This window comes from Eptesicus fuscus, chromosome 3, assembly GCF_027574615.1.
Source record: "Eptesicus fuscus isolate TK198812 chromosome 3, DD_ASM_mEF_20220401, whole genome shotgun sequence".
NCBI classification, from domain to species: Eukaryota; Metazoa; Chordata; class Mammalia; order Chiroptera; family Vespertilionidae; genus Eptesicus; species Eptesicus fuscus.
The window spans coordinates 3,395,973-3,414,637 of record NC_072475.1 but is presented as its reverse complement, the minus strand read 5'-3'; the positions used below and the strand labels follow the sequence as shown (position 1 = coordinate 3,414,637).

The 18,665-nt window shown below is 44.7% G+C and overlaps 1 protein-coding gene and 1 long non-coding RNA gene across 2 annotated transcripts in view; one reads left to right on the top strand and one right to left on the bottom strand.

Moving 5' to 3' along the window:
- Positions 1-31: 31 nt before the first annotated feature.
- The window catches only part of LOC114233041 (uncharacterized), a 36,911-nt gene continuing 18,277 nt past the window's right edge, over positions 32-18,665 (top strand). Inside the window, exon 1 of the long non-coding RNA XR_003619159.2 lies at positions 32-305. This is a non-coding gene — a long non-coding RNA (uncharacterized LOC114233041). The remainder of the gene's footprint in view (positions 306-18,665) is intronic.
- MORC3 (MORC family CW-type zinc finger 3) overlaps positions 3,192-18,665 on the bottom strand; it is a 45,561-nt gene continuing 30,087 nt past the window's right edge. The window contains exons 11-17 of the mRNA XM_054713530.1: positions 18,036-18,158; positions 17,856-17,930; positions 15,685-15,730; positions 13,575-13,738; positions 9,214-10,102; positions 6,743-6,900; positions 3,192-4,680 (exon numbers count right to left, since the gene is read on the bottom strand). Coding sequence (XP_054569505.1) covers positions 4,527-4,680; positions 6,743-6,900; positions 9,214-10,102; positions 13,575-13,738; positions 15,685-15,730; positions 17,856-17,930; positions 18,036-18,158 — 1,609 coding nt within the window. The 3' untranslated portion in view covers positions 3,192-4,526. The remainder of the gene's footprint in view (positions 4,681-6,742; positions 6,901-9,213; positions 10,103-13,574; positions 13,739-15,684; positions 15,731-17,855; positions 17,931-18,035; positions 18,159-18,665) is intronic.

Here is an 18,665-nt window from a genome sequence, read left to right as displayed (position 1 = left end):
GGTGGGAGAATGGGTGGGTCGTCCGTTCATTCGCTCAGTCGCTCTTCCCGCGTTGATTCGCTCTTTCAGCAAACGTGGCCGGTCGGTCGGCTACGCGCCCGCCGCCTGCTGAAGCCGCCGCAGACCGGCCGTCGGGACACTTACCGGCCGCGGGGAGGGAAGAGCGGTCCTGCGGGGCAGGAACTCAGGCGCCCGAGACGCCCCGTCTTCCACGGGCGCAGCGAACTTTGGGCTGCAACCCGTACCGGGCCCTGCCTTAGTCTCTGGAATTTCAATCAATAAAAGGCCCGACCTCCTGCAGTCATGTACGCGGGGAATTATATTAAAGAGGTAAAGTGGCCCTGGCCGGTTTGGTTCAGTGGGCAGAGCGTCGGCCCGCGGACTGAAGGGTCCTGGGTTCGATTCCGGTCAGGGCACATGGACCGGTTTGGGGCTCGATACCCAGTCGGGGGCGTGCAGGAGGCAGCCCTTCCATGTTTCTCTCATTGATGTTTCTCTCTCCCTCTCCCTTCCTCTCCGAAACAAATTAAAAAATAGGAAAAGTGGACGGAACCTTGTGCTCTTACAGTCCCAAGGGCAAGGTTATTGGATGTGAAGGCTCACAGGAAGTTGGAAGAGAAGGGGGCGTTGAAAGTGGGCTTCGGGTGATGGAGTTTGGGACAAGCAGCTGGGAAATGAGGACTCACGGTTGGCAACAGCACAAAGTGGGGGCAGTGGGCCCTGTGATGGGAAAGGATGGATGGGCAATGCCCTGGACGCTTTGCAACGGGAACGAGCAGGTCGAATGGTAGGTGTTTCCAAGGCTATTTTGATTCTCATTGTAAATTAACTGGAGTCCTGGCTGCATCATTAGTCTGGGAGCTTGGCGGACAGGGCATTGGCCTTGGCAGATGGACACACCCCTTGTGCTAACAGCAGGTTTCAGGGCCTTCAAGGCTAAGGGATTTCGCAAAAGGAATGCTACCCCCTGTGCAGCCTGGAAGAAAGCCTCCCCCAGGGACTCTCCTACCCCCCATTCCCCTCCTCTTTCTTCCTGGATGTCATGACACTGAAATCAACCAGGTCTGTATCCTTTTGCAAACAAATGTTGAGATTTGTTCTTTATATATTGGCTTCTAAAAGATTTGGGACTTATACTCAGGACACACTTGAAAAAGTGTGTGGCCCTAACCGGTTTAGCTCACTGGATAGAGCGTCAGCCTGCGGACTGAAGGGTCCCAGGTTCGATTCCGGTCAAGGGCATGTACCTTGGTTGCGGGCACATCCCCAGTAGGAGGTGTGCAAGAGGCAGCTGATCGATGTTTCTCTCTCATTGATGTTTCTAGCTCTCTATCCCTCTCCCTTCCCCTCTGTAAAAAATCAATAACATGTATTTTTTAAAAAGTGTTTGTGTATTTATTAATTCCCATAGTAACCTTTTTTATGTCAAAGGATAAGAAATAAATGAGCATTAGGAGCATATTTGTTTGACTTTACAAATATATATCAAATCTAGAGATAAAAACAAATATAAACTGAACGCATTTAAATGTGTGCAACTAATATTTCCTGGAAGGACATACAAAACACAATGGTGGTTACCCTTAGGGAGGTGGTGAGGAAGTCTTTTCACTCTACCATTCTGTTCCAGTTCTGACTGTCCCCCCTCCCCATCCTTGCACACCCCAGTGAGAAAGTGGCCACACCTGTCCTGAGTTTGTTTCAGGAACCACCCGAGTTCAACATTTGCAAATGGCCCTGTCAATGGTTCTTGGCTCTGATGGCTTACTGGGAGGCCTTAAAAAAAACAACAAAGCAAAACAAAACAAAACAATATCTGGTCCAATCCCAGACTCTTAGTATGGGGTGCAGCCTGGACTGGGAGTCTACATGACTCCCCAGGTGATTCTAATATGCAGCAAACAACCAGTATATGCCATCTTAACTATTCCTCAGTGACTAATGACCGAATGGGCTGTGTGACAGCAAGAACCAAGCATCCGGACCACGTGCCATCAGCAGCAGCATCTGCACATCAGGAATGTGGGGCCCAGGTGATGGCCATCTAGATGACACACCACTCCTGCCTGCTGTGTCAGCTCGCAGCTTTTACTGATTTTGTAGCCTTAGCCGACTAGAGTGGGTCCGGTTTGTTGGGATTGAGGACTATCTTCTCGTGCTGTTCTGTCTTTAATTAAAGCAACACCGCCCTCCTACACTAGCCTCTTACAAATGTAACTTAACAAAAAAGATAGGTTATTCTACCTAAATGGGATATGTGCCAAAGAGTCCACAAGGCTTTTGGTCAAACTCGTTAGCCATCTTCCTCTTCAATGAGGCAGCCAGGCAGCGTCTCCAATGCAAAGATGCAGACCTTTGTGAAGACCCTGACTGGTAAGGCCACTGTCCTTGAGGTCGAGACCAGTGACATCATCGAGAATGTCCAAGCTAAAATCCAGGACAAGAAGGACATCCCTCTGACCAGGAGCGTCTGATTCTTGTGGGCAAACACCTGGAGGATGACCGCACTCTCTCTGATTACAACATGCAGCAGAGCCTCCTTCCACCGGCTCCCGCCGAAGTACAACTGCGACAAAATGACCAGCCTGAGCCCCGTTTTGTCAACCTTCTCAAGAAGTGCGGCCGCACCAACAACCTGTACCCCCAGAAGGCTGAGTAAGGCCCCTCCCCCACCTCCTCCGCCCACAGGCGGCCTTCTGCTTGAATCCTGTGACCCCGAGGCCTCACTAAAGCTGCTCTCTTGTTGACTAGAGCAGTTTAAAAACATCTGCTAGCCATATCTTCAAAAGAACCCTATCTTAGCAATATTTTCTTAAAGGATGAAAAATATGTAAATACTTCCCCATTAAGCCAGATATCCATAAAATACATTTTTTGCAAGAAAAGGAAGGAAAAAAATAGCAAATTCCAGAAAGAATGGCTACATAGATATTCACACACTTGGACTGCTGCCACTTAAACAGCTTCTTTGGACTGAATGGTGTAGACACGAGCATTTCTGCGCGAGTGTAGCTTAAGCACTCAGCTCACACTCGCTCAACAGGAGCTCAGTCTCGGAGTCTAATGGAAGCAGTCCGAGTTCTAAACAAAACTAGCAGAATGAGCTCAACCTTAGGGTCCTTAATGAACACAATTTTAGTTCTCAAAATGTAATTTGAATACAGAATTCTTTAAAAGTAATATCTGAAGAGTTAGCCATCATATATATTTTTATTTTATTATAAGAACTTTTAAGTTTTGGGCAGATACAATTGTGACAGAAAACCAGCTTCATACCAAAAATACACTTTCAATTTATCAAGCAAATAAAACAATCTTCATTTATTTGCTTTTTCTAGAACTTAATGTACAGTAAAAATTTGATATTCTATATGACAGATACGTAATTAAACATACACACAAAAAAAAAACATGTATTGAATGTTCAGAAACAAAAGTAAAAATAAATAGCAATGATAAAACATTGGAAAAAATAATGCACATTTTAGTTGTGGAAAACTAATTATATATACACAGTTAAACTTAATAGAAAGCCATTGCTTTAAAATTGCACAAAACAAGGGACCAAAAAAAGCATTAATTTTTATGGCATGTGATACTGTAATCTTAGGGCAATTTGTTGCTTAACTCCAGGACATGGAACACTTAGTCTGTAACACAATGAAAGGTATACAGTAGTGTTTGAGAAAGATTGTCTTCCCCAACGCACATTAACCTGTAGTGATCCTATAAAAAAGGCTGCACAGGAAATTCATTAAAAGGGATATTAGCAATTATTGTGCCCACTCCATGCTAAGCAGCCAAAAATGGGCTTCAAAGTAAACATGATCAGACAGTTAATATACTTGATAATTTTTTATACTAAAGATTATTTCTTTGTTGTATAAAAACATTTTAACAATGATTGGCGATCTCAGCACAGAAAATATCCCGGCAAAATGGATGGAGACAGTTTCTGCTTACCTTATTTTCATGAAAAAAATACTCCAGGAGATAAGCAGTTATCGAAAAGAAACGTTAATGCTCAATTCACTTACAACTTATCAGGAGTGTTAATCCATTTTTTACAAATGCCTGTTTAAACTTCTCTGTAAGAAAACCAAAGGTAGCATTTCCATTTGCATTTATGGATGGCACAGCCCTCACTTCCAATAAAAATACTTTGGGGAACCAGAAAAGATTGCACAAGGTTAGGGGCAACCTGAAAACCTCTTGGTGAAAAACACTTATGTCCTTCAGGGCAATAAAAAAATATGTGCAGACTTAGTTACAAATATTTACATCGTAAAACAGAAACATGAGTTAGCTATTCAGTTGCTCAATATCAATGATTCACAGGCATTTCAAATGGTGTGATAATGTGACCGCATGTTTGTGGCCACATTTGAATGCATAGGATACAGTAAAGATTATGGTTCTTCAGTCTGTCACCTATCACATCTATACAACAAAATTATTTACATTTTGACAGCTGGACAACCAAAAGGACTGAGCAAATAGTTTTATTATCTCGCATAATATAGACTTTAAGAACTACTGATTTCACTCATTTGTTCGACAACTTGTCCTAAAATCTCATCAACGACATCAACATCGTAATTCACTTGCTGAAGATCGAGGTCAGGTACAATCATGGCCAGCAGTTGTCCCACGTTAACTCTGAGAGATCGCAGTTTGAAGCTGCAAATACAAATATTACATTTATTTAAAAAAACAAAAAACAAATGTTACATTTATTAGATAAACATTGCAATACAGTTTAATATCCATGTAGGGCTTAATACGTAAGGGGAAATTAATCCACTGATTTAATCACTCATAATTCAATGTAATAATTACGTATCTACTGGTAGTCAGTAGTGTTTCATAACACTAGTGGCTCTTTGGCTCCAACGTTTACAATTTTGACTTGAGCCTGGAGAAAACATGGACTGGTAAAATATGTAATTCATCACGTAGCAAACAGTGACAGAACAGCGAGAATCCTGGTTGGTCTAAGGATAAGAGTGCATCTCTGACTCAGCTGCCGGTGAAGAAAGGAGACAGAACTGTTCCATAACACATGTCCCATGAGATATCCATCGCTGTAAAGAAATGGTCCTGTGCCCTGACCGGTGTGGCTCAGTGGATAGAGCGTCGGCCTGTGGACTGAAGGGTCCCAGGTTTGATTCCGGTCAAGGGCATGTACCTTGGTTGCGGGCACATCCCCAGTAGGGGGTGTACAGGAGACAGCTGATCGATGTTTCTCTCTCATTGATGTTTCTAACTCTCTATCCCTCTCCCTTCCTCTCTGTAAAAAAATCAATAAAATATATAAGAAAAAAAAAAAGAAATGGTTCTGTGATCAAAGATGCTCATAAAACATTGGGTTAATTAATGCTAAACAAGACTTTTTAAAATGCAAGACTTCATGCTAAAGGTCACTGACTATCCATTTTTTTTTTAAATACATTTTATTGATTTTTTACAGAGAGGAAGGGAGAGGGATAGAGAGTTAGAAACGTCGATGAGAGAGAAACATCGATCAGCTGCCTCCTGCACACTCCCAACTGGGTATGTGCCCACAACAAAGGTACATGCCCTTGACCGGAATCGAACCCGGGACCCTTGAGTCCGCAGGCCGACGCTTCATCCACTGAGCCAAACCGGCTAGGGCTGACTATCCATTTTTTAAAAGCATTTACAGGAAACCAATGTGTCTCTCTCACATCGCTGTCTCTCTCTCTCTCTCACTCTCTCTCTACCCTCCCTTCCTTTCCACTCTCTCTAAAAGCAATGGGGGAAAATATCCTCAGGTGAGGATTAAAAACTAAATAAAAGATCATCAGTTACTCAAAGGTTAGTGTGCAAGAGAGTCATCTGGGATGTTTCAGTGTCCAGTTTAATAAACTGCACTGTGGCCCACGGACCTGCATTTCTACAAGCAGCATAGATGTTGTGGCTCCCGTTCTTAGAAACCCCAGTGGGGAGTTTTTTCCTGAACCCTTCCCTCCATGCTTATTGTAGCACTCCACATAACAGATCTAGTGAAGTCCTTCAAAAACTTAAGCTAGAAAACAGTACTAATATAATGATGGTCAAGCGAGGGTAGTAGATTATTTCTCAACAGTACCTTTAGCTCTGAAGTCCTATCATATTAGCAAAAAAGTTACACAATCTTAGCCCGTAATGTTTATTTATGAATGGCAAACTATCAACACAGCACCAACACTGTCCCCCACCACCTGAACATATCCACTCTCAAAAACAAAACAAATCAAAACAGAAACCCAGTTCCATTTTATACGTTACTGAGATAGGGTGGGGGTAATCATTCATTTGCTGTTTTCGGATTTTCACAGAACTTCTTCCTAATAATCACCTGTACTATGGCAATTTTTAGTTAACGGTGGGATTTCCCAAAAGTTAAGATGGGGGAAGGCACGTAGTAGTAAAAGGAGGATAGCAGACCTTAAAGAAATGGTGCCAAACACAAAAGTAAAAGAAATCAAACATTCCAAACCACGTTGACCAATCCGGAGCTTCAGTCCTTTGGAGCTCCTATTTCACTTAAGTTGGACCTAAACTGTTAGTCTCTGAAGGGTAGGATGATAATATGCACTTCTCTTTCTCTGTCTATCACAATGTTGGTGTCACAGCAGTCAGTAACTGCTCTGGATAGAGTAGCTGTTAGATGTGTGATAGCAAATTAGTATCTCATGAGCAGAACTATAGTGCAGCAAAGTGGCTCAACTGAAATTACCTTTCCCCATCAGCGTAATTTACAGACTCTTCAATGTTACTTGAAGTTGAAACATCTGTTCCTCTCTGTTGATTTGCAGATTTTAATTGTTCAATTTCAGTTTTCAGTTCTTCACACTGTGAACGAATTTGTGATTTCTCCATTTGCAGTATTTCAACCTGACAAGAAAATTAAAGTTACTGTAAAATTTAGAAATACTTATATCAAAGTACAAATTTAAGCTAAGAAATGTAGAAAACCTGCTTGATGAAAATTACCACAAAAAAACATTAGACAAAACCCCCAATGGCTTTCAATGTTTAGTTTCATTTTCCCATTTTTGTACATTGAAAGGAACAAAAGTCCATTACAACTTACTAAAAATATGTATGGTACCTAAAAACCAGGAAACCAAGATTAAAATGCCTAAATGACGCTGATGCCACAGGGGGTTGTTTCGGGCACACTCCCCCACTCAAGGTTAAAACACAAACCTCAGACTGATTGTGAGCGATAAGGTCATCTAGCTTCTAAGCCAGTAACATGCAGAGGGAAGTCTGACTGAGCAGTTATGTCAGCAGTATTTCTAGGAACAGGCATGTTGTTTCCAAGTTCTACTTAGCAGAGAAAAACCCTCCTTTCAAACACGATGTACATATCCTATACTAGAGGTCTGTTGCAGGAAGATTCCTGCAATAGGGCTTCCTGCGATGGTCTCCGCCACCCTGCCTGCTTCTCCACAGATTTGCTCCCTTCTGCAGCGCTTGGCTTCCTTCTATGCTGTCTTCAGTCTTCGCTCTATGCCTGGATATGAAAATTAACCGCCATCTTCGTTGGTTTAATTTGCATGCTCCTGTTTGGCTGGTGGGCATGGCTTCTAGGCATAGCAGAGGTATAGTCAATTTGCATGTTTCTCTTTTATTAGATAGTATAATAAAAGCCCTATATGCTAAGTGTCTGGTAGTCCAGTAGGCCGTTCAACCAATCCTATATAATAGGTAATATGCAAATTGACCATCACTCCCAACACACAAGATGGCCACCCCCATGTGGACAAAGATGGCCGACCCCATGTGGACACAAGATGGCCAACAGGGGAGGGCAGTTGTGGGCAATCAGACCAACAGGGGAGAGCAGTTATGGGTGACCGGGCCGTCAGGGGAGGGCAGTTGAGGGGAACCAGGCCTGCAGGAGAGGCCAGTTGGGAGGGAACAGGCCTACAGGGGAGGGCAATTGAGGGGGAACAGGCCTGCAGGTAAGGGCAGTTGGGGGGACCAGGCCTGCAGGGGAGGGCAGTTAGGGGCAATCAGGCCAGCAGGGGAGTCAGTTGGGGGAATCGGGCTGGCAGGGAAGTGGTAAGGGGGTGATCAGGCTGGCAGGCAGAAGCAGTTAGGGGTAATCTGACAGGCAGGCAGGCGAGCAGTTGGGAGCCAGCAGTCCTGGATTGTGAGAGGGATGTCCGACTGCCCTCGAGGGGTCCCAAATTGGAGAGGGTGCAGGCTGGGCTGAGGGACACACACACACCCCTGTGCACAAATTTTGTGCATCGGGCCTCTAGTCAAAGCATAATATGCTAATGATATGCTAAGGCCACTCAACCGCTCACTATGACGTGCACTGACCACCAGGGGGCAGACGCTCAATGCAAGAGCTGCCCCCTGGTTGTCAGTGCACTCCCGCTGCTCAGCCAGAAGCTGGGTTCACAGCTAGCAAGCACAGCGGCAGTGGCGGGAGCCTTTCCCACCTCTGCAGCAGCGCTAAGGATGTCCGACTCACAGCTCAGGCCTGCTCCCCGCCAGGAGCGGGCCTAAGCCGTCAGTCAGACATCCCCTGAGTGTTGCCAGACTGCGAGAGGGTGCAGGCTGGGCTGAGAGAACCCCCACCCCGAGTGCACGAATTTCGTGCACTGGGCCTCTAGTGATACGTAAAATAATTTTCCTTAGGAGCTACCAAATTTGACCTGGAGGCAGTGCAGAAGCCAATACTTAATTCTTGATACTTAAATCTCCTTCTTCCTAAGTAAAGAACCCCCGAATAGACTGCAGTTCCAAGGCATCCATTAGCCCGGTAACTTAAGTCCCAACAGTGGAATATACAACTTTCAGGAACAGCATCTTCCTCTTCCCTTCTCCTTGGAATGTTAGCTACATGAGGGCTGGGCCTGAAATGTCAGCTCCGACCACAACTGCACACTGTGAAGCAAAGCAACAAAGCAATGTCCTGTGCACTACAGGACACTTACCAGACCCATCACCACCGCTGAATCCCAGCAATGCCCATCTATCTCCAGACAGTTTAAGAACCAAAACTACCCTACACATTTTCATATGCCCCCAGAAGGCCTAATCCTCCGTGGAGAACCAGGACCGTGACATGTGATCAGTGGAAATTCGTACTGAGCGATGTACTTCAATCCGGCAGCCGGCAGTGGTCTCAGGTTGAGATTGTGCTGGATTCCCACGACCACCAGGATGCTGAGTGACAGAACTCACCTCACTTTTATACTGGTCCCTCTCCACAGTGCACTTGTCCAGCTGTCTAAATACATCATCAAGCTGCACAACCATTTCATCCATCTCGCTCTTACTCTCATTATTGGAACACTGACTACATTCATGCTTCACGTGCTGCGAAGCACTGCACTGTTTTTTCAGCCTTTCTATTTCGTCCAGAGCTTGCCGATACTGAGATACCATGTGGTCTACACTTTCAGATTTGCCATTAATACTTTCAAGTAAATACACAGCATCGGTTTCAGTAGATTGATGGCAAGTTTCCTTCTTCACGTATTTATCATTCACTTCCAGTATCCTCTGTTGTAACAGCCTGATTTGGTCAGTAAACATATGACATTGTCTTTTATAATCTTCTTTTTCTTGGGTAACTAGAAGCAGCTCATTTCTTAGTTCATTTATCTGACACCCAGCATCGCCCACAGCTTTATCAAAGGTCTCCGGCGTTTCCTGTGGCTTCACTTCAGCTTCCACACAGGATGGCGGTGCAGCCGTATCGTTTCTTATATTGATGTCATCTTCAATAGTTTCTTCCTTTTTAACCACCACGCCTGGGACTTCAGTCTGGGTGGCCACAGCAGTTGCCTGCTCACACCTGGATGGCAAAGTGCCTGTTGAACTCGTCTGGTCACAAGGCTCACTGTCACCCATAGGCTCATCCTGAACAGTACTTTGCTCGATGTGACTCTGTTCTGGTTTCGCTTCAGCATTATGCTCTACGGCAGGCTTGGGAGTACTGTTTTCTTCTAGGATGATGACATCTTCATCATCCTCTTTATAAGCTGGGGTTTCAAATGCTTGATTACTCAATCTCGGAGTCTTTGCATTCAAAATTGAGGAACGAGGAGTAGAAATTCTCCGTTTCATGCTGCAAAAGATTTTATACGCAAATTAAGTTACAAAATATAGATATGAACAAAATAGATGACTTTGAATTATTCTACCTTAAAATTTGAAGAACTATTCATGCTTATTTTTTAAAACACTGATACATTATTGCACAGTACTACCCAATGAGTTAATGGAGTACAGATCCTCTTCTCCCTCTACACCTGAAAAAACACTGCTGAGATGTCTTTAAAGTATCAGATCTGTATACTGCCAGCATCTCTTCATTTGCTGTCCTCTGGGCATTTCAAGGTACCCATGTCCAAACCAGAATGCACCACCACCGCAGGTCCGCCCTTTGTATTCTAAAGCTCAGGGAGTGGCGCTGCCATCCCTATCTGCCCATCATGATTTGTATCAACGTTCGGTGATCAAGTGAGCCACGAAGCAAACCAGTATGCCCTATCCTTTCATAGAAAACAATATTCTCTCATTTAAAATTGCCTCATTTTCTTCATTTCCTTGGGTTTCTGTGAATTTCTCACCAATTGATTAATTTTTGCGCCACTTTTAAAGGGATATTTGTACTAGTTTCCTGTTTGGGCCTTCTGTGTCAGACCTCACGTTTCCTTGATTTAAGATTTTCTGCCCCAACCAGGTGGCTCAGTTGGTTGGAACATCATCCCTTGCACTGAAAGGTTGCTGGTTCGATTCCCAGTCAGGGCACATACCTAGGTTGCAGAAACGATCCTGGAAGGGCTGCATACAGGAGGCAATGGCTCGATGATTCTCTCTGACATCAATATTTCTCTCTATTCCCCCCTTCCTCTCTTTCAAAAATAAAAAAAGTATCCTAAGAGGAGGATTAAAAAAAAGAAAGAACTTCCTTTCTCGGCTTATTCTCTATCGAAGGGGTACAAATTCTAATAAAATCTTGAGAAGGCATACACAGGACATAGAAAATGTAAAATTTTGCTGACGAAGATGTCTTTATTTACCTCGTGTGTTTACTGGCTGGGTTTTATACAGACTTTCCGGTTGGAAGTTACTTTCTCAAAACTGTAGAAGCATCACTGATTCCCGTCTACACTCAGTGTGTCTGCGGCCTCACCCTGCCTTTGTGCAGTTTGTTCCTCCGCTCTAACAGCAGCTCTGTTCCCCTGTGTCTAAAACTTCATGACGTGCCTAGTAGGTTTGGCTCAATGGATAGAGCGTCGGCCTGCAGAATGAAGAGTCCTAGGTTCGATTCCGGCCAAGGGCACATGCCCGGGTTTGTGGGCTCGATCCCCAGTAGGGGGCCTGCAGGATTCTCTCTCCTCATTGATGTTGCTCTCTCTCTCTCCCTCTCCCTTCCTCTCTGAAATCAATAAAGAAATATATTTAAAAACAAAAACAAAAAAACGTGGAACGACGCTTTCCCCAGACATTATGCTGTGTGTGTAGTGGAATGAAGGCTTTCTTCCATTACTTCCTCCCTTTGTTTTCGGATTCCCTAGTCAGATGCTGACCTTCCTGTCTCCTCTTTTTCTACCTTCCAACTGCTTACCTTTCCATTCTAAGAGGCTCACTTGTCCAACATCTACCCACCTCCCAGTCAATGTCACTTGGTTTCTTCACTCCCTTCCTTTCAGTTTGTACATGGTGATCCTTGGCCATCTCTTTCTATTTCAGAGTGAGGGCTGGGCTTGTGATTCAAGAGCACGCAAACACTCCACATCCAGAGCTTTTATCTTGGGAACCCAGTGAGGGGAGGAAGAGAGAGGGATTTCTCACTGCTCAGTATTCAAATATTTGCTCACTCCTATTTTCAAAACAGTGGTGCACTGACATCTTCAGCAGAAAAAACTGCTCCAGAAGGTCACCTTCCAACCTCCTGACACAGCAAGAGAGCAAGCAAGCCTCCTGTTCTCGGCCTAGTTTCCACCTTCGGAAGAACCGGTGTTTCCAAGTTCTGGTCTGTCCAGAGATCTCCAGAGTTAACCAGATGATTGGAAATTGCCCCATTATTTTTCTTACCAGGCTTATTCCTAATTTGTCATTGTCACAGACTTTGACTCTATGAATTTGAGGAATATAGGCTTTAAAAATTAATGAAAATGTTCTCTATTCTCTTCTTCCATTTTAATGATAGCAACTTTTAAAAATAAATTCCATCATTTTTTCTCTGTAAACTACAGATATTTCTTTTTCTAACTTTGTCTGGAATCATTTTTATGAAGAAAAACCAAGAATACAAAGGAGACTGGTTTTTAAAAATTCACACAAGTTTTTAGTTAAGTAGTAGTCCAGCCCCAAAAGTAGTCCCCTAAATGTGAGCTGTAAGGGCAGCTCCATGTACATATGCATAAAGGCAATTATTTCTATCTTTCCTAAGGTCACAAATCCCTTGGAGAATTTAATGAAGGTCACAAAAATCTGCAAAAATCTGGCTTCACTATCTCAGAGAACCTCTTTCCAATGTTTCTCTTTCAACAATAAGCATCAGGTGTGGTCAGTCTGGTCCACCGGTTCACTCGCCTCACCTGTTCTTTCCTCACCTGTTCATTCCATTCCCTCTGAACGGGCCCTGTGCACAGAGTTCTGCATTCAGGGTTTCAGGAACCGACTGAAGTAAGCACAACCTCATCACGAAGCCTTCCCAGTCATTCTAGTCAAGAGTGCTAACTAATAGTTCAAACCACTATCACTCATCCTTTTTTTCCCTTCCTTCTCCAACCACTCACCCAAAATATAGTGTCACGGGCTATGCTAAAAATGTATAGATCACAACTGACATTATAATATTACTAGAGGCCTGGTGCACGGATTCGTGCACAGATGGGATCCGGCCTTCAGGCCCGGAGCAGGGGTGGGGCTGATCGGGGCATGGCAGGCCAGGGGGAGGGGCTGCAGTCGGTTGGCTGGCCAGCCCCACCTCCTGGTTGAACTCCCTGTAGAGGGGACAATTTGCATATTAGTCTTTTATTATACAGAATACTGTTAATTATTTTGTTTTCTTCTTTACTTAGTTACTGACAATCCTAAAAGCAGAAACCACCCTGGCCAGTGTAGCTCAGTTGGTTGGAGCATCACCCCATATAACAAAAATGTGCAGGTTCGATTCCTAGTCAGGGCATGTAAGGGAGGCAACCAATCTTTCTTTCTCACATTGATGTTCCTCTCTCTCTCTCTCCCCGCCCCCCCTCTCTCAAAAGAAAAAAAAAATTAATAAAAACATCCTCGGGTAAGGAGTAAAAAAAGAAAAAGCAGAAAATTTCATGCTATAGGAAATCACAAAGAGGTAACAATTTAATCAAATTCCACAATAAATACCATTAATATTTGTAATTGATTTAAATAGGTGGCATAAGTGGGATAGGATAAGTACATGTAAATACTATAAGCATTCACCTGTCCTTAAGACTTTTTAACATGCACCTAAACTACAATTTCTTAGATGTGCCTACAAGTGCCCAGGAAAGGCTCTGTTTAATTCTGTCTCCCCCAACGGGAAGCACAGTTTTGCCACTGACCTGTTGCTCTCAGGCTCAGACTGGGGTGAACCCCTGCTGTTTACAAGTCTTCCTGCATAAGTGTTCGCTGCTTCTGAAATATGTCCTCTTGGAACACTGTCCTTCACGGGAGAAAAACTTGGACTTGGCAAAGAGATTGTTCGAAACAACAGTTCAGTATCAATCTGTTGGAGGGAAAAAAAACTTCTTAAAGGAATTTTTTTTTTTAAAGAAATTTTTTTTAACGTTCAAGGCCCAAAACACAATACATTATTTTCCCTTTTCCCCTTATGCAGAAGATGCTGAGAACTATCCTACCCTGTCACTTCCTTGTGCTACACTAGGGAGCAAAATACGACAGGCCAATGAGCCACATCCATCCTGCAAGTGAGCCAAGAATGGTTTTATGTTTCTTAAGGTGTGAACAAAACAAATGAAAAATATGCAACGGAGACTATGTGTAGTCCACAAAGCCCAAAACGTTCACTATCTGGTCTTTTACAGAAAAGATTTGTTGGCCCTGTACTATATCTAGAACGTACGGAGATAGAATAAAAACTTTTTTTCCTAAGAGTAATAAGTTAAAGATAGTCATAAAGATACTGCCTTTAAAAACAAGTAAACCCACTATTCTTACCCCCCAGTTCTGTTCTCACCCCCTAATCCTAAGCTTTATACAAGAAAACATTTCAACATAATTATAAGCAAACATACACATCTGCAGCAGATCAAACCTTCCCACACAAGGAGGAGCACCTAGTCACATACTCAGAACAGGCTCCTCAGCACCAGGAAGCCATAGAAAGAAAGAAAGGGGCAGGGAGAGTGGTCAGCAAAGAGAAAGAAAACCCCACAGCTTCGGTCCAGGTTAGGACTAGAACCTGGCTCCTGGGTGTTCCTGCGTACCTTTCCTTGACTGCCTAGCAACAGGATTCTAAAAAGAATGTCTGCCGCCCTAACCGGTTTGGCTCAGTGGATAGAGCATTGGCCTGCAGACAGAAGGGTCCCAGGTTCGATTCCGGTCAAGGGCATGTGCCTTGGTTGGGGGTACATCCCCAGTGGGGGGTGTTGCAGGAGGCAGCTGATTGATATTTCTCTCTCATCGAAGTTTCTGACTCTCTGTCCCTCTCCCTTCCTCTCTGTGAAAATTCAATGGAATATATTTTAAAAAATAAATTTAAAAAAATAAATAAAAAGAAATAAAAGAAAAAGAATGCCTGCCATTCCTCAGAAGATGCCCTGCCCTGGCCGGTGTGGCTCAGTGGATAGAGCGTCGGCCTGTGGACTGAAGGGTCCCGGGTTCGATTCCTGGTCAAGGGCACATGCCCAGGTTGCAGGCTCGATCCCCAGTAGAGGGTGTGCAGGAGGCAGCCAATCCATGATTCTCTCTCAACATGGATGTTTCCCTGTCTCACTCTCCCTTCCTCTCTGAAATCAATAAAATTAGATATTAAAAAAAAAAAAAGATGATGCGCAACTAAATAAAACTGAACAGTTTAGCACAGCCAGTGTGGCTCAGTGGTTGAGCATCAACCCAAGAGGTCGCAGATTCCTGATCAAGGCACATGCCAGGGCTTCAGGCTTGATCCCCAGTAGGAGGTGAGCAGGGAGGGAGTCAAGTGATCGATCAATCAATGTTTCTCTCTCACTGGTGATGTTTCTATCTCTCTCTCCCTTCTTCTCTTAAAAAATTTTTTGTTGTTCTTGGAACAGACTGAATGAAGCTGTTGGGTTAAGAAGTCAGGGCTGGAAAGAGGGCAAGGAGGAGTACAAGAAGAGAAACACGTGAACTGAAAGAACAAGATCACTTCAATCTGCATGCAACTCCTAAGCTTTAAAAGTATCTGTGCCCTCGCCGGTTTGCCTCAGTGGTTAGAGAGTCAGCCCTCGGACTGAAGGGTCTTGGGTTTGATTCCCAGTCAAGAGCCTGGTTTGAGGCCTGTGAGGCAACCAATCGATGTTTCTCTTTTTCTCCCCTCCTTCCCCCGACCCCTTGGGCAACTCCTATTAAAAAAATACAAAATAAAAACAATGGGAAAAATATTCTCATGTGAGGATTAACAAAAAAAAAACTGTTAAAGTAATCTCTACCCAATATAAGACACGGCTATAAAATGGAAGGCTTCATTACCTGAGGGATCCTTTCCAGTTGTCTGATCCTGAATTTGTCCTTGTCTCTTAAAAAAAAAAAGAAAGAAAAACATATTTAAATCTACTTCGCCATGACTATTCAATTTTGTCTTGCAGAGACTCGACACTTCACTCCCAAGTCCCTGGGATGTGCACGCCAGAATCAGTGGTGCGTTAGTGTTCCTTCCACCTCTAACTCCCACCACTAAGGCTCCCGGGCCTCAGCTTGTCCTCCCCTGTTTACAGGCCTTGGAATGGGAATACCACACAGGCCTCCACTGGTCTGTCGACCTCCGTCCTGCTGGATTTAAACAGTGCACCATAAATCAAAAGTTCCAGAAAGTTCTGTGAACTCTGCCCTATGTGTGCAGCACATTAGTCTAAGTTCCCCAAGGCTGACCACCATCACTCGTTAACTAGCGTCCCTAGCCCACGTCCATTTCCACTTGCCCACTCACATATTTCCTCTAGTTAAGCCGACAAATCATTGTGCCCTGTACATTCTCCTCCTACCTTCAGGGCCTATTACAAAAATGTCCTTCATGAATTTTCCTGATCCATGTTGCCCTCTGCATCCTGGGGCCAGAAGTAATCTTCCTTATGGCCTTCCCATATAGGACTAGATCAGTGGTCGGCAAACCGCGGCTCGCAAGCCACATGCTGCTCTTTGGCCCCTTGAATGTGGCTCTTCCACAAAATACCACAGCCTGGGCGAGTCTATTTTGAATAAGTGGCGTTAGAAGAAGTTTAAGTTTAAAAAATGTGGCTCTCAAAAGAAATTTCAATCGTTGTACTGTTGATATTTGGCTCTGTTGACTAATGAGTTTGCCAACCACTGGACTAGATCATGCCTTGCACGGTATTTGTTAACTTCCAAGTGGTAATATTCTCATCTCACCTTCCCTGTTAGACTATCCTATCTAATAAAAGAGTAATATGCAAATTGACCATCACTCCAACACACAAGATGCCCACCCCCATAAGGTCAAAGATGGCTGCACCCATGTGGACACAAGATGGCAGGTAGGGCAGTTAGGGACGGCCAGGCCAGCAGGGGAGGGAAGTTGGGGGCGACCAGGCCAGCAGGGGAGGGCAGTTGAGGGGGACCAGGCCTGCAGGGGAGGCCAGTTGGGGGTGACCAGGCCTGCAGGGGAGGGCAGTTGGGGAGAAACCAGGCCTGCAGGGGAGGGCAGTTGTGGGGGACCAGGCCTGCAGGTTAGGGCAGTTAGAGGTGACCAGGCCATCAGGGGAGGGCAGTTAGGGATGACCAGGCCGGCTGGGGAGGCCAAGGGCAGTTAGGGGTGACCAGGCTGGCAAGGGAGGGCAGTTAGGGGTTATCAGGACAGCAGGGGAGGGCAGTTGAGGGCAACCAGGCTGGCAAGGGAGGGCAGTTAGGGGTGACCAGGCTGGCAGAGAAGGGCAGTTGGTAGCGACCAGGCCAGCAGGCGAGGGCAGTTAGGGGTGGCCAGGCCAGCAGGGAAGGGCAGTACGGGGCAATCGGGCCGGCTGGGGAGCAGTTAGGCGTCGATCAGTCTGGCAGGGGAGTAGTTAGGGGGTGATCAGGCAGGCAGGCATGCGAGCAGTTGGGAGCCAGCAGTCCTGGATTGTGAGAGGGATCCCAGAATGAAGAGGGTGCAGGCTGTGCTGAGGGACACTCGCCCACGTGCATGAATTTCATGCACCGGGCCTCTAGTAAGCTCATAAAGGGCAGTATTCACTTATGATGCATCTTTGTGTGGCCCCAAAAGACAAACTATCTGTATGCAAACTACCTTGTACATAGGGCAGCAATAAACAGGGATGACAAAAAGAGCAGGTGTCCACAGCATAAACTTTGTGTAAAAAGCACTTGCTTTTATGCACCCAACAAAATCTTTCCTTGGGTCATAATCTTTTTGGCTGTACACAACCCCTGAACAAGGGTCTGAGCTATACGGGTACTCCTAAACACGGACTTTTTCTCAATAAACACAGTCAGACCTCTGTATCCCTAGGTTTCGCATCTGCAGGTTCAACCAACCACGTACAAAGAGGGCCAACTTAAGTTGTAGGCAGATTTTTGACAGCAGGAGTAAGGCGCCCCTAACCCCCAACCTCCACCCCGCTGTTCAAATCAGCGAATACTGCAGATGCATTAATTCTTTTCCCACTGCAAATCAGTGCCACCTTCACCTCTTTTTGTAGGTTTTTTCATAAGTCGGATGCACCAAATCTTCATCTTCAGGTTCTTCTGGAACATCACAATTTCTAGTCAGAAAAATCACAGGAAGTACAGGTCAGCAGTGCCTAGTCATACACCTGGAACAATTATTTCCTCCTTTCCAAAAAAGGACACTCCCAACTATCTGGTACCTGAACTGTGGGTCAGGGTTATTGGAGCAATACCATTTTTCTGGGAGTTGATCTATCCCATCTGGTAATTTTCGCCACTTTAGACAGGAATCACATTGAACCCATGTCTGATCAGGACGTTTCCTGTAATAAAAAAATATATATTAGCATGGAAACATGGATGCTAAGTACACTTCCATTAGCTTTTCCATATCATTTCCACAATAAAATGCCCCTCTTATTTAATTCTGTCTCTGAAAACTCATGACATCTATTATTGTGTACAGCAAGTTAAACTAAAAAAATTTTGATCACCTTCAAATGGTTAAAAATGACAGGCCAATTTAAGCAAAATGACTTAAATATATTATTTAATGGCATACTATTAAACTTGCTCCATGATAATAAAAACTCAAACAACTAAACATATTTCAAATGCCTTGCTCTGAAATTCCGTGTTAGTACCTGCAAAGACAAATCTATATCTAAAAGCCAGCAACCGGAACGCCCTAACGACCAAACGGTCGCCATGACGCCCACTGCGCCCGCAAACCAGCCTAATCAGGGGGTGGGGCCGGCCCACCCCACCCCGACAGGACCACAGCCCCTCCCCACAGCCAGCCCCACCCCTGATCGTCCCCCCTAATTGGG